General features: G+C 39.4%; 1 protein-coding gene across 1 annotated transcript in view; it reads right to left on the minus strand.

Moving 5' to 3' along the window:
• Positions 1-1,328: 1,328 nt before the first annotated feature.
• Positions 1,329-16,480, minus strand: part of LOC149289717 (LIM domain kinase 1) — a 35,059-nt gene continuing 19,907 nt past the window's right edge. Inside the window, exons 3-16 of the mRNA XM_089490296.1 lie at positions 11,680-11,818; positions 11,027-11,136; positions 10,581-10,751; positions 7,888-7,993; positions 7,675-7,799; positions 5,747-5,930; positions 5,565-5,651; positions 3,818-3,949; positions 3,444-3,503; positions 3,229-3,294; positions 2,834-2,969; positions 2,257-2,312; positions 1,928-2,085; positions 1,329-1,491 (exon numbers count right to left, since the gene is read on the minus strand). Of these exons, the coding sequence (XP_089346422.1) occupies positions 1,329-1,491; positions 1,928-2,085; positions 2,257-2,312; positions 2,834-2,969; positions 3,229-3,294; positions 3,444-3,503; positions 3,818-3,949; positions 5,565-5,651; positions 5,747-5,930; positions 7,675-7,799; positions 7,888-7,993; positions 10,581-10,751; positions 11,027-11,136; positions 11,680-11,818 (1,693 nt within the window). The remainder of the gene's footprint in view (positions 1,492-1,927; positions 2,086-2,256; positions 2,313-2,833; positions 2,970-3,228; positions 3,295-3,443; positions 3,504-3,817; positions 3,950-5,564; positions 5,652-5,746; positions 5,931-7,674; positions 7,800-7,887; positions 7,994-10,580; positions 10,752-11,026; positions 11,137-11,679; positions 11,819-16,480) is intronic.

Here is a 16,480-nt window from a genome sequence, read left to right on the forward strand (position 1 = left end):
ACTGGTAATTAGAACAGTTAGGACCCAGGCTTCTCAAATCTTGTGCCCCTGAAAATGCTGTAGCTAGTCTTTAGCATTAAAATTTAGCCTATTTCATGTATAGAAATAACATTGGTTTCTATATATTTAAGCCTGGCTCCTAAGATTCTGCACACATTTCTCAACCCCTCGGGTAATGAGAGGAGCAACTATAATCCAAGGCACCCTGTTAATTGCCTTTCATGATATTGGTTTGCAGTAGGTCTGAGATGTGGGAGGAAAAAACTTTCCAAAATAGCCAGGAACACCCATAGAAGCCTCAGATCCATTTAGTGAGACTTTAACACAGAACCATATCTATGAAGAGCAAATCTGGCGCAAAGTGTTCAATATGGAGCAAACAATGGAAACATTACTTGGTATCCATGGTGACTGCTCAACATTCAACAATTTGAACTCTCCTCCAGAGCTGCTATTCTCCAGATGGCCTGTGCTTTCATCGTAGCTGTTAAACATAAAAGTAAATGGAAATAAGGCAACAATTTAATAAGGTTTTTTCCTTCTCTTTTACATATACAGGTTTCACCAAAGTGAAAAATGTCAGCTAAATAATTTTTAGTAATTTAAAATGCTGGTGGTTTTAAAAGCTGAGAACCTTATAAGTGCTGCGTTGGCATTTCATTAAATGTGTGGGGAAGACTCAGGGTGTGATGGTGATCTTTCATATAATGTAAGACACAAACGTCCTGCTTGGCTTCAATGATATTCTCTCTCCCGGTGCATTGTGACCCTGAGCAACCATAGTGCACTGGATGGGTAGGGAAAAGATGAAGCCCTTCTTGGCAACAAGAACAAGGTCGGCACAGGTGAGAGTCTACATTTTTACAGACATTGGAGAGGCTATCTACAGAAAGCTATGCACATTCTAAATATACATACATAAATTTACACAAGGTGCACAATGCTCCTTTCCACAAAGTGTCAATAGTATGAGCCGCCATGCAGGGTAGGATGTGATGAAATGGAGCCTTTCTAGACCACTTGATGTTACTTGTTCGCTGAGAACATTGGATAGTGCTATGATGACAATCAAAAACCTACTTCATCAGGACCAGGAAGACCCTTATGAACCAACAGAACATGGCACTGAACAAGAACATTGTTTCTTTGGAATTCCCCACTACTTCCAAGTGCCCTCTGTGGGCATGTGAGCTCTAACTCAATAGGTCCCCTTCTTGTTATTTGGAAGTATGGGCTGAAAAACACTCTATGCAAGGTAAGCAGTGTAAACCCCAAACACACACTGGGGTGTCTTTTTTAAAATATTTGGGAGAACATTCTCACTGAGGTTACTCAGGGATTTCAGGGTGCACGTGCAGGGTGCTTTCACCCCTCCTGTAAAGCTCCCAGAAGTTCTTTTCTAGCTGCTCGAGGTGTGAACACAGGGGCAGCTGCATGTTCAAGTGTTTCAGGAGAGAATCCAACCACAAGTGGAGCTGTGAGAAGCTTGGTCTGCAAAACATAAAATGATAAGTGTATTAACATTTCTGGTCCACAGTGTTGGGCACTGCTCTAGGCCAGACCCAGGGCCATTTCTACTGGACACTTGGGGAGATAGAGATCTCTAATGTAATCAGCCCACTGAGCAGAGTCCTGCTCCATAGAGCATTATGCCACTGGTCTTGCGCCAGAGGAGCTGCCGACTCCCGGACCTGCCATCCTTGGCCAGCTAGGTTTAGACCAGAATATGCCACTACTGTGGACTAATAGCGTTAGGACAGGACCCTTTTTTGTAATGACAAATGGAATCAAGAGAAATGGCCAGTAACAGTATAGAGTATCAACTCGAACTGTTTGCACATTGAGTCTTACTGCCGAGAGCTGGAATAATGGCAGTATTTATAAAGTGGAAAGGATGCAGGTCACAATTCAGGATTTAAAAATGTACCGTTTCTCAGGATCCAGGTCACAGCACAGAACTGCACTGGGGAAAAATCCAGGTGGGCATGTTGGTGGGCAAAATCTGTCCAGGAATACACGAACATTTAGCCCAAAATCCACTGTGCGGGGTAGATAATCAGGGTCGGCACTCACGCATCCAATTATCTATAAGGCAAAAAACACACATTACAGATGAAGCCTGACTGTTTATTTATAGTAAAAGCATGGGAGTTTAAGAAATCATAAAAAACAGAGATGATGCTTTGCACACATTAAATAAAAGATTAAAGTATGAATTGCAATACAGATAGTCAGAGCAGAAAAAAGAATAAATACCTCGCACACCACTATTCCAAAGGAGAAGACATCCACCGACTCATCGTAACTTCTCCCTAGGAAAGTATCAGAGGAAAAGGAATTTAAGTTACTTAGAACCCATTATTGTACACATTCTTAACATTCAGTACAGAAAAAAATATTTCCTGTATTTAAAAAGGTAGCGAGTGCAGCTCGGGTCCTTAATACCACTTTTGGGATCAGAAGCTGATTTACCTGAAGGCAAAGGGGTTTTGTTTCCATTGGAATTTTGTTATAATTTAAAGTCTTTTTATGTAATTTAACAGTTTAACCCCTTAACGACAACAGGTTATCCTTAAACCCATTAATGACAATACATTGTGAGCCCGTGCATGTACAGGTTTTGTTGTGAAGGGGTTAACCAAATGCTTGACTAGTACTTTATTTACTTGGTTTATATGCTAAGCAACTGTGCATATGATTGTTGATATAAAAGGCCCAAAACCTGAAGCCTCTATGATTCTTAATTCTAGAAGAAGATTCTGCTGAAACTCACAGAGAATTTCTACATTTACCTCCCAGCCCTCACAAAGCTCAAAATGCTGCCATTTCTCACCATTTATCATCTCTGGTGCCATCCAGTATGGATTCCCAACAACAGTGTAGCGTTTTCTCCTGTCTTTACGTAGGTCGCGAGTTTCTTCTGTAATCAACCGTGCCAGACCAAAATCAGCTACCACCAAACTTCCATCCTATGACACAAACAACAGCTGATTAAGAAGCAAGATCCTCAGACTTTCACAACTGGCAACAACTGATGCTTATAGACAACAAGCCTGCTGAAACTGAAACATTCCTTGATTTAAACTTTGAAGAAACAGCGCACTTTGCCCTGGCAAGTAAACGCCTATGACCCATTTTTTCCATTGGCATCTAACGTGAACTATGATTTGTATGGTATATCTAGTGACTGCATAAGTGGGGAATAAATCCACGATTATATAAGATTACCTCTCGCACAAGACAGTTGTGTGAATTCAAGTCCCGGTGGATTATACTCATAGAATGAAGATATGTCTGTGGAGGAAGAAAGACAACTATGTTAACTACAAAAATTCAAAGTATCAAAAGATCAAACGATTAGGACTAAAAATCATAACTGAAGAGCTAACAGAAGACGAAGATGGTCTGTTTTTTGGAACCAGAACATAACGAGCAAATCTCACCATTCCAGCAGCTATGTCTCTGGCAAAACGGACCCTCTGGTTCCAAGGATACTGTGCATCCTGCAAGAGTTGTGTACAAGTTCATCAGCCAAGATTACCTAAAAATGTTAAATCACTATCTTTGCTCAGTGGTATACTATGTTGAGGATTCAAATCAAATGTAATCTTTAGAAAGGAACTAATGATACATGTGTCAGAGTCAATGGCTTTATAAGTTATTAGACCAGAGTGTTTTCCTTCAAGGACACCATGTGAGTTACAGCTGGATAAAAAAAAAAAGTCAGTTCATGTCAAACACTTTTTGTCACTGACCTCATATGAATAATGCTTAAAAGGAAAAAACCCAAAACAGACACACAACATACTAAACTCACCATATTCTTTATGGCGGTACGCAGGGTTCCACCTGAGATGTATTCAGTGATAAAGTTCAGTCTTTTGTCCTTATAGAGCACCCCAATAAATCTTAGTACGTTTGGATGTTCCAAACATCTCATCACCTTCACCTGGAAAACAGATATCGCTGGTGACTCAACATTCTGAGCTCATTCAAGGGGTAAAATCTGGTCAGGGCTACCACTGTGAAGCTGGCACCTTACACTTTCCTGCAGGGGCCCCGGTGAAGAGGGTGTCGTGAGGCGCCCAGCACGGTAACATATCGTGCATTACATGACCCAGCGGCAAAGCGTAAGGTGCCAGATTCACAATGGAAGAAGATAGGCAGCGGAGTGGCAGGTCTCAACGAGGTGGGGGGAGTAGTGTATGTATGAGTATACAAGTGTATATTGTATTTTTTTTAAGTTGTATTTTACTGGGGCTAATACCGTATTGGCTCGGTTATAGGCCGAATATAGGCCGCACCCTAAAAGTTAGGTGCTTTTCTAAGGAAAAATTTTTCTTAGTTAAAAAAAACGTAGAATAGATCTGCTGCCACTCTGCCCCCCCGAGATATGCTGCCACTCTGCCCTCCACCCGATATATACAGCCACTCTGCCCTCCACCCGATATATACTACCACTCTGCCCCCCCCCCGAGATACGCTGCCACTCTGCCCCCAAGATGTGCCCCCTCTCCCACACGACTTACCAAATCAGACTCCCATGCGTCTTACGGGGCCGGCAGGGGACACCTATGCAATACGTGCAGACAACTTCCGGTGCCGGCACGGGAGATTGTCTAAGCGCATCGTGCGGACGTTCACCGGCTGCGGCGATGAGCGTAAACGACCTCCGCTGCCGGCACGTCTGCACGATGTGCTTTAACAATCTCCCTTGCCGGGACTCCCCCGTGGGAATTTCCGGCAAGGAAAATTGTTAAAGCACATCGTACAGACGTGCTGGCAGCGGAGGCTGTTTACGCTCATCGCCGCAGCCGGTGAACGTCTGCACGATGCGCTTAGACAATCTCCCGTGCCGATACTTCCCCCCCCGTGGAAAGTGCTGGCAGGGGAGGCTGTCTGAGCGTATCAGAGAGTAGGATGCAGGTCCCCTGCACCGCTGCGGGGGATCTGTATCCTAACCCTGCTGCCTGCCCGGCGCCCGGAACTGCATGTCCCAGGCGTCGGGCGCTAGACCCCGAATATAGGCTGCACCCCCACTTTAAAGACTTAAAGTGGGGGGAAAAAAGTGCGGCCTATATTGGGGCCAATACGGTATATCAAAATAAAAACATGATTGTGTAAGAAAAAAAAGTTGGATCTTCATTTTTGGCTGGCTCCTAGATCCAAACCAAATTTGTCGACTCCGGCGTTACGTGAAAAGACCCAAACACGTTCAGCTGGTAAATTAGAAAATTGTCTCCTACTAACACCCCAGCCAGTGCCTGAGATGATTGTTTCAGTTTGTCTGAAGAAGAAATCTCAGGTCCTGAACGCTTTACATTTTTTTTTTCTACGTGGGCCCAATAAAAAGTGTCAAGGACTCCATTTTCTCTTATTTCACTAATATGGCTATATTCAGTTTTCCTTTCATGAAGCATTAAGATACTTGGAGTTGCCCATAAAAGCTCACCTTAAAAAGTAGGCTTTTTCCCCCTCTAATTTAAGCACAAGAGACTCTTAATTAACACGTCTGATAGACAGCAAATACCTACTTAGGAATAGGCACACATAACTCCACTCACCTCTTTTAGAAATGTTCTTTGAGTTTCTTCATCAAATCTAATTAATTCCTTCATCACCATCACTTCACCAGTCACACGATGAGTAACCTAAAAATACCATGCAGACTGTAAGGTTAACCAGAACAAGCAATGGTATTCTTAAGATTAAGGAATATTGTTAACATGTATTTTAAGATACTAACCTTTATCGCTTGACCAAAGCAGCCTCTACCCAGCACCTCCCCAGGGATAAGGTCAGACGGGCGGAAGATTCGATGGGAACCAGTGACACCACGGACAGATTCAGAGCGGGACATGTCCCTGCGCGTGCAGGCAGGGGACCCCACACAACTAGATCCAGGGGACCGATCTATACTGCAACTGCGCCTTAAAGAGAGAAGGAGAAGACACATCAACCCAGGCTGCCATGTCTATGTTACAACTCAACAACTGCATCTAGAACTGTGCCTCTGTTAAAATATATCTGGCTGCTAAGCAATTGGTTATATTAAATTGACATTTACATATTACAATTACATTTAAAAAAAATGTAGTCTTGCTTAAATTATGTGGATAATGCTACATTTAAAGAACATTAGTACTGAAGACATTTTAAACTTCATTAGAATCACTACTGTTCGAAAGCACACAAAACAACAGTGTAATGGATACATAAGAGGGTACCTGTGATTTAAATATAATTAATCATTAAACAGTATTCAAGAGATGTGTTTACAAATAATAAAGATTATAACATCACACTTGTTATTCTGTTAATATTTACTGTTATTGTATATTAGCAATTAGTTAATTAATCAGACAAAGCAATAAAATCATTTGACACAACCTCTACACAGATTTTTGGGTGTGCTGGCTATTGTAATTTCAGATGTCAGGCCAACATTTTAACATGCAAACCATATATAACTTATTCTTGATTTTGAAGTTGCCATGCTACACAGCAATCAGTGTTCAAAACCGTGACTAATGAATCTTTCATTGGGTATATACTGATTGAACCGTTCATCTTGCTGTGAAGTCAGAAGCAGAATTCATGCATTAATATTACGTTTTTTTTTGTGGTATGCAATCAAGAGCACACTACAGTCTTATAGTGTATACAATCAAATAAAACACTCACTTACATAAAGCAAATAATTCTTGGGGTTTGAGAAGCTGGTTCTCATAAAAATAAAAAAATAAAACCTCTATATGCCCCTATATAATATTAACTCATAGTTTATTTTACATACCCTCATGTATAGAGCATCTGGCTGATAATGGGGTACATTAGCAGCCAGATACTATATACATGAGGATATGTAAAATAAACTATGAGTTAATATTATATAGGGGCATATATGTTTTCTTTTTTTTTCTTTTTTTTTATAAGAACAAGCTTCTCAAACCCCAAGAATATTTGCTTTATGTGAGTGAATTTTTTTATTAGATTGTATACACTTTTTCTACCATTATAACTTCTTGAGATTAATTTTTGTTATTGTTTTAATTTTAATATAAATTATAATCTGAAGTCTACCAAGGCTATGAACTTTCTTATGACTTAATATTACCTCATAAAATAATGTGCACAGTACTGGCACCTGTGTGAAACTGCACACTTCATTATTTTTACATTCCAGGAAATGTTATATTTTTTTACCCAGTAAACCAAATAATGGTTTAGTTCAGATGTAATATTTGCAGCTACTGAGGGGAAAAAAAGTAGAAAATTACAAGACTACATATGATTTTCAAACTTTGTAGCAAGAGAGTTTTACTTAATTTTACTTACTAATAATACTTAATTCCAATTTTGGAATGATTGGGTTCCAGTTTTTTTAATTTTCCCAGTAGGCCAACATAAATTTTACTTAAGGTGGACAAGTCAGCCATATTGATACCATATACCATACTGGGATAAACCAGACCCATCTGAAGACACCAGAACAAATGACAGAATGAGAAGAAGCACTTGAACAGATTGGGTCCTGGGTCACAATACTACAGGTGAGCTGGGCCAATGCAGATGTTGAGCTTGAGACTTGCACATCTCTAGTTCTACTGCATGGCATGGACATATCTACTATCATAACAATAAAAGCAACACAGAGTCAGAAAGTAGGCTTACGTGACAGGCTTCTGCCGTCTGACTGCAGTCTCTGTGCAGCTGGTGGGCAGTGGGGTTGTCTCATGAGGGTCATGCTCTATAGTAAGCTGTAAGAGGCGGCTTGTCTCCTGTAATAAGACATCAATCTAAAAGAGAAAACAGGAAGGTTAACAAGAACACAACCAGAAAGTGAGTAAAAGATAGAAAAAAAGTGTATAAATAAAAAAGTTATACCTCATCCAAGGGAACACTGCGGATGGGAGTGCCATTAATTTCCAGGATTCGGTCTCCAACATGGATGGAGCCTTGGATATCAGGACTTAAGCAGCCGGCATCCAGTCTGTCAAAAGAAGCAAGGGTTAAAAATAAAACAAGATAGTTAAAATATGTACCTGTGTTGCAGAAGCTTTCTCTAGCAATATGGAAACTATTAACTAATCCTTGATTTGCAGAGGAGATCAAGCCTTATTTTGCATTTTTAATGGCCCAGCCAAGCATGTTTCTGTTACAAGAAGGGTTTAGTTGGCCCTTAACTTTGCATACAGTTGACGAGATAACATGTTTACATGAATAAATCCTACAGTGCTCCCAGGCAGTCATAAATAAGGTGGGTATTACATTATGTGTATTTGAACACACTGTATATATTCATAGGCTGAGACTGATCACCTCGTCTAAAGCATAGTCTACTCAATAAAGATGAGACGTGTAGCTGGATATCACAGACACCTGTGAAAATGTGCAGGCCAAATCAAACAGTTTCTATACTTTATATAAGCTTGTGACACAATATATAAAGTGACACAAATGTATTTGTGCATGTTTTGGGTCACACTGCCCTGCTCCCTCATCTCCCTGGAAGCCCCTGCCTGTTTAAGATAGGTTTCCATGGAAACTGGCCCAAATAAAATTTTACACAAGGAGGACTTGGTTCCATAGAGACATTCCATTACTGTTTAAAGTTATAATAATGGGAAAAGGGAAACAAAAAATGTGTGTATGGAAATGAATATATTAACAAGCGATTTGGGAACCAATTCCACAATTCTGAATATTTTTTTTTAGACAATAGGCTCTGGCACCTGAAATGTGGTTACCATAAAAAAACAAACTGTGTGCTAGGGTGTGAGCAATGTATTGATGAGACCCGTGTTTACATAAAGTAAGGAAATATTGATGGTTTTGGAAATGTGGAAGTGTGAAAACATCAAGAAGTTTGTTGATTAAGCCTTGAGTTAAATATATCTTAAAATTCCAGATTTAGAACTGATCTCCCAAATGCTAATTTAGGAGTTGTCGGTGTTCCACCTAGAGATTGGTGAAGGCCCCCAACATAGACATGAACTGACCCATGAACTAAATGGAACTTTAGTAGGCCCCAAATCTTTGAGCATATTCCCAAATCTTACTCAGGTGAGCTAAAACAGCTCCGTGTGTCTACACACAACTTCCTATTTCATGATATTCATTTAATGCCTTGGGATCATTAGCTTTCACTAGCAAACACATGCATTTTTTACATATCTTATATGTTTGATTATGACAAGTTTTTTTTCACAAAAAAATCCTCTGGAAAAAAAAGACCTTGTTTTATAATCAGTGTTGTATTTTATTCAGACCTGTGCTTCCAATGCTCCGACAAAGCACTTCTGCTGTCTACTATAGCTCCCCGGACACGTTATATGCACACTTGCATACATTCAAAGACTTGCCAGACTCTGAATGGCAAGCCATCAGGCGGACACACATAGCTGCTTGTGCTCCTCTTCAAAAGTTTTGTAGAGGAGCTGGTTCAAATAGCGGCAAATCTTTGTAGATGACATATCCCATGAGTCTCAAGCAGTGTTAAGGTTGACTGAGCATCATGGGACATGTTCTACCCAACTCCGAGCCACTGGCTGATAGGCAGGTGAGTATACAAGATGTTGTTCTGATGTTATACTTCACAGATAATCTGTTAGGTGTTGATTAAATGATTAAAAACAATGTTTTATGGCAAAAACAGTGGTTCTGATTTCCCCCACATAGGGTGGTCTAATTTTCAGGCCTTTTCTTATTTTCTTATAATCAAGCATGTACGGTATGTAGTCATTTTACTCCTGCTACAGAACACTGCACAGAGTCTGATATGAAGAACAACTGGTTGTTTGTTAGTACAAGTATCAGAGAAATGGATTCCCTTTTATATTGGGCATTGCGGCAGAATTTACAGGCAAAACTCGGATAGATGTATCGCACTCCCTATAATCCACCTCAAAGCTACTTCTGTAAACCTCCATGCATTCTGCAGCATCTGTTCACCTGTGTGGTGTCTCATGTATAGTTCATGAGGAGAACAGGAACAAAGTAATGTTCATATAGCTGCAAGGTTTAAAGGAAAACTCAAAATACACCTTGTGAGTATCTGATTCCCTTTTCTTCAGAATCTGTTGTTTTTAGCTATGCAATTCAAATGATGCACCTTAAAATTATTTGCCAATGTCTATTTATTGAGAGAGAGAGCATTTTTTCTTCTGTGCAGTTCCTTTAAAAGTGTGGTTCCACTAAGACATAACACTAATTGCAATCTCTGCCATTTTATTATTTAATCTAAACACGGAACCCTTGGGAAGAATAGCTACAACCAAATAGTGTCTGATTTTGTGGCATATGACAATTGAGTGTTCCTGGCAAAAAATAATCAGACACAATTCTACACAATTAAAACATATTTCTGGTAAGGGTTTGGGCACTAAACACTACAATGAATTCTGCGTTTAGTTACAAAACTGTTAAATTTAACAAAGCAGGATGGGCTAGAGAGGTTCTTTGAGCATAGCCAGGATGAGCAGCTGTATTAAATGTTGAACAATTCTAATAGCTACTGATCTGCTAATATGTTACGGTGAACTTACTGCGCTCCAAACAAGAACGAAAAAAATACTCACTCACGGACCCGCACTGTATGAGAATGCTCCGCGCAGGATGGTGTGATGGAAACCGACAAACCGCGCCGGCCGTCCGAGGCAGGTAACGACACCAAAGTGACTGTGTGAGGTGACCGAGATGTTGGAGAGTCGATCACCGGTGTTACAGAGAGCTGGTAATAACAGGGACCACTAATACAGGGAAAACAGACAGAGGTTACTAAAACATCATGGGATACTTCGTAGTACATTACAATTACGCACCAGTAATGTTTCTTACCTTCAAACTAAAAAAATATGCATTTTATTTGATGAAGGACCAACCCCTGAGAGCATTTTAGCCTATAATAGCTTCGTTGGCCCTTTATAATACATAGTTAAATCTGTAAGTGTCTTCCAAACCCTCACTTTAGGATATTAAAACTAACATGTCATGAAAAGATTATTTCACTTAACACAACTCTCACCAGTACAACTTGGACCTTTCCACCAGAGCATACGTTTCTCCATCTCCAATGAAAGCCCCACATCGGGCACACAGAAAGCACTCTGGGTGATACTTATGCTCTCCTGCTACCTACGAAAACAAAAGAATAGATACTCAATTTAGTTCAAAATATGGAATTAGCTTGCACGCCTTGAAAGACAAAACAAAACTTGGATGCAGGCAATACAATGTGTCTGAGTTTTCTGCATTATAACAGAATTCATTTGTGATAGGTTTAAATGTAATCTCCATAAGGAAGTTTGTATCTGCTGGTGGAAACAGTGTTGACCACAAAGGATGTCTTGTCCAAAATTGATATGCATGAAGACACCACCCTGCACGTCAATGATACATTTTTACATTTTTTTTAATATAGTTATTTTTTTCAATAAAGAAGAAACGCTTAATAAAATTCAGTGGGCAACATGGCCGATTTCTATATTTCTTTATCAATGCACTTTTTCAGCAAAAAGAGAACAATGGTTACAAGATTTCAATACGTAATTATATAGACTGGCTTTAGAAATCCGATACGGGGAAGGAAATTGCCACATACTAGAAAATACGTAAATTATAAAAAAGGTGTCTTTTCCATTATTTCAGACAATCAGCCTGTTGTTATTCGGTGCTTACCATAACCAGCCCCTTTGTGATGTGCTCTGAGCAGCCGTGGCACATTCCCCCAAACCGGGCCCAATAGTGCCTCTTGCAGAACAGTCTCCCATCCTTCTCGTAGTACCGGTGTGACAGGGACACCCCGCAGTCGCTGCACCTGAAATAAAGATCACAGTCAAAACAAAGCCAGAGGACATCTTACCAGTAATGCAACATTTCAACACCTAAAATAATTCCCAACAACAGACATTCGGTGTGTATAGCTGAAGCTTAAAGCTATGGGAAAGTTCTAAATATATGTCTTATTGGATGTCTAGCATTTTACGCTTTGTTTTATGGTGGATAGGAGTTCCCAATTAGTTATTCTCATTTTGCATTTTGTAGTCAGTGATCACGATCTGTCTTCTTACTGTCATCTGATCACCAAGAAGTAAATCAGAATTCAGCTTCCACTCCAGTTGGTTTTAATTGGGTGCCACTCAGCGCATGGATTTTGCAGCAACAAAAACAATGAATTATTTTGTATGTTGGATACCTATCAAAATGTATGAGATGCTTGCCTCAGTCTGGTATTTTATACATGCACTTAGAGCCGAATTAAACCTGACCCAATTATACTAAAAGCCATAGCAATGTTGCGGCTGAGAAGACAAATCAGATTTCCATGGCAAAGAGCCCTTCCTGCTTGATGGGCCAGAAACCGCGGCTCTCTCAGCATCCATCTGAATCCAACCCACATCTATAACTCTTCCTAGACTGGCCTTTTCTTTATGGTGGGCACTTCCCGTAGTGGACATACAGACCCCAGCTCATAACCTTTACATACAAGATTGCATCGCCATCTAAAGCAAATACATGGGAATTTTAAATTCAAGGCTCTACTGTAGATTCACACAAAGTAAGCAATAAATGCCATTTTCTGTCCTGCAGCAGCCAAGAGGAAGAGGTACGAAGAAACATAGCAAGCTCATTTGCTACGGACCGTCTCTTTTATGTTGTCTGCACAGTCAACTCTCATTTAACTCTTCCCATGGACGCCCCCTACCGGAAGCTCATTTCAAAAAGAATCCCCCCTGTGGACATTGAATGGCACTTTATTTGTATACTTTCTCTGTTAAAGGGATGTTTTCTGGCTTGTCTATTACAGGAAGTCATTCTGTTTAGATGAAATGTTAGACAGACTGATGGTGACGTTCCTGTTACATTTTAAGTACTAATTCATATATAATAAGAAATACCTTATCGGTTGATATAGATTCCGTTATGCAATACATACTTCACAGACATTCAAACCGTGGGGAAATGCTTATCGGACCAAGTTATTCAAAAAGGGATCATAAACGCCACCAGAAGATTAAGCACAGTAGTGACCGTTTTTGTTATTTTATTTTTTTTTTACACCAAATTGTGTGTTGTTCTGGAATGATTCCATTAAATTGGGAAATGGCAAGATGTGTTGAAGATAAGACTAAATCTTAATAAATATGGAGTAATACATTTGGGTAGTAAAAGCATGCATGCTAATTATAAGCTAAATTGGGTCCAATTGGAGAAATCATCACCTGAAAAAGATTTAGAGGTACTAAGTGATAATGTCAGGTAACAGCTAATAACAGACTTATAATTAATGCAAGTGTATTAAAAAGGCTATCAATTCAAGTTCTGACAATATTATTATTAATTAATACAAGTGCATTAAAAGGCTATTAAGTAATGTTCTGTCAATATTATTGTGTATTATTAATATTAATTAATACAAGTGCATTAAAAAGGCTATCAATTCAAGTACTAATAATATTATTGTGCATTATTTCTATTATTTATACTAGCTTGGTCTCATTTACAATAAGCAGTTCCAGTTTTGGAAACCAATACATAAGAAAGATGTGATAGAAATAGACAAAATACAAAAAAGTACTACAAAATTAATAAAGGGCACATGGAAATAGCCACGAGAAGCATTCATAACGTATTTTCACTCTGGGTATTGGTCCTTATTAAAGTAAAGTATGAGTTGGATGGAGGTTCTTTTATATGTTAAAATAAATCATAGGAGGCATTTATTACATCTAAACAAAGTAATTTCCTGAACTAGTTTTATGAACTATAAATATATTTAATGTATTCATAATAGGTCCATTTAAAAAATCTCACAGATGATAACAATCCCATTTGCAGGACTGTAGAGTGTCACGACCAAAATCCTACACAAGGCAATTAAGCATGTGCAATCCTCAAATCAGCATGAAAACAAGTGGAAAAGTGCTCAGAGCAACGTGGTTACTGTACACTTACAATATTATTATTATTATACTTTATTTATGAAGCGCCGACAGATTCTGCAGGGCTGTACAAAGAAGAAAATGTTACAGACAACGAAAAGTACAATACAGCAATTGACAAAACAGATACAAGAGGAATGAAGGTCCCTGTTCCCACAGGAACTTACAATATGAACAATACCAACAGGTCAGAGTCAAATTCAAACCAATAAATATTCTACTGCAGTGACGGCGGCACCCAAGTTGTTCTAATGACACGCCTTACGGAGCCTTCAATAAAATTTGGTCATTCCATTTGAAGAAAAGACCTTAGAGGTCCTAAAAGCTCATGGGACATATTTTTCTGTGATAGTTCAATAAGTTATTACATTCAAGTAAAGACTCCATATCCATATCTTCTCTTGGACGGACATGGCTACATCCATTATGTATTATTATTAAAGGTCCTTATGAAAACAATTACTTGTAAAGGTGTTATATACCCCAGTATAACATTACTTAACATACCACTGTATAAAATCACCAGCTGGGAAGCTCTAGTACCATGAAGTAGAAGAAGAGTCAGCAGCACCAGTCTGTGTTACCAACATCAAACCCAATCCTGTAACCAGGGAATAATGCCCCAGGCAATTTCAGCGTGGGACAATGTAACGTCCTGACATAAAATGTTGAAACACAGGCAGGTCTGTCCTGCACAGTAGGTAAAACTAGACAATATGCATTTCAACCTGCGTCAGCCTGAAACTCGGACTGGGACAGCTGCATAGTTGCTTGCAAAATCGCCTACTTCCCGCAAGGTGTGCGGTGTAATTGTACAGCAGGATATGTAACCTCACAATATTACTTTCTTTCTCATTTCTGTAAAGTAGAAGTGAAACTATTGTAGAGTAACATTATACACAGCTACACTAAAAAGAAGAGTTACTGCCGGAAGCAAAAGCTCACTCTTTAACTTCGCGGAGCAAACTTGTCTCCACATGTACTTGCTGGGTTGACCCATGACAGCAAGACACAACTCACTGTTTAGTCAATAAACCCCAGTGTATGCAATCTTTCCAATGCCACTGATGGAAATGAGTTCCATGGAAGTAAAGACAGTCAAGTTCAGTGACAATTGTTTGGTCCTTATAGTTCCAGAGAGAAAGAAGTCACTCAGTTGACAATGCGTTACCATTTCAAACCTGGAAACATTCATAGCCTTATTTCTATCCCATGCACGTATACATTCCCCCACTGAACTAAATCATTGAGATTGTTTAGTTGGTCCTGATACCTTTCTGACCTTCCTTTTCATACCCTATAACCTGGTTCATATTGTTCCTGTCCCTCTTCAGCTCAGTGAAAAAGATGCACGCTACAGTTTACTTAATAACATTTGCCCTTGGGCAGCTTATACGTCGTATATGCATCAAATATTGATTATACTCCTTTTGATAATGAAAATAAATGCTTACGTCTGTAAAGAGACGTGCGTCAGAAACTAGCTTCCTGCTTATTGGGTGGTAGGGATATATATTTTTAGCGATGACCTCACCGGCCAGCAATCCTAGATATATCACTACAAACTCTGCCACGGACCTTGACTTGCATGGATTTTTAAATATCAACCACATTGCTCAAGAATGCTAAATTTTTGAAAGGTCTTATTATACCGGGAGAGGTCGGCAACTTGCAGCCCAAAGGTAAAGAACATCATGGCTAGTAACATGCTCTAAATCTCTCCAACATGGTCACCAAACAGAATCGTATAGAACACACATAACAAGGGCAAAGAAAGTATCTAAGGTTGGAGTTTTAATCAGTATGTCAGGGAGTTTGCAGGAGAGGTGGAAGTTACCAAATGTCCACTCGGTGAGCTTCTCTGGCCCTGTATAACACATTGTATGCAATATGCAGAAATATGCTCTTCTTGCATCACAAGTTAATTGGGTTTGCCCTTCATAATGTATAGTGAAGTCAGGGAAACTCACACAAACTAGCTGGCTACTCAATACAACTCATGAACGGAATGCTGGCATTGTCAAGGACAAGGTAGTAGTAGACATGCTAAGAAATGCTAATAAGAAAGGTAGAAAAGTGCCAATCCAACAAATATTGCACCACTTAGATTACTGCAATTGTCACTGCTGCAGAGTATTGGGAGACATTCATACATAGAATACATAGAATAAGGGATGCTGTGATCTGGGTACCAAAATACAGACAATGGGAAGGTATGCAGTGTTGCCTGTCCCTGTATGGACAAGCAATTAATCTCCCCTTCCCACAGTCAGCAAACGTCCAGTCACACCAGCATTCATAGTCATATGGCTCGTTTCCTGTGGTTAGTCTACAGTGGTTGTGAACGTGAATTACATATAGATTTATTTATTTAACATCATTTAACATTTTCCTTCCCAAGTCATTTTTGAACAGTAAAAATGATATTCCACCCCGCTAATAATAGCCAGAGCTAACAAAAACATAAAAAAGTTCACTAATGCAGAAGACGTACAGAAAAGATAAGAGAACGTTTAAAAAAAAAAAAAAAAATGCAA

Source organism: Sceloporus occidentalis, unplaced genomic scaffold, assembly GCF_023333645.1.
Source record: "Sceloporus occidentalis isolate IW3139 unplaced genomic scaffold, rSceOcc1.0.p SCAF_43, whole genome shotgun sequence".
Classification (NCBI taxonomy): Eukaryota; Metazoa; Chordata; class Lepidosauria; order Squamata; family Phrynosomatidae; genus Sceloporus; species Sceloporus occidentalis.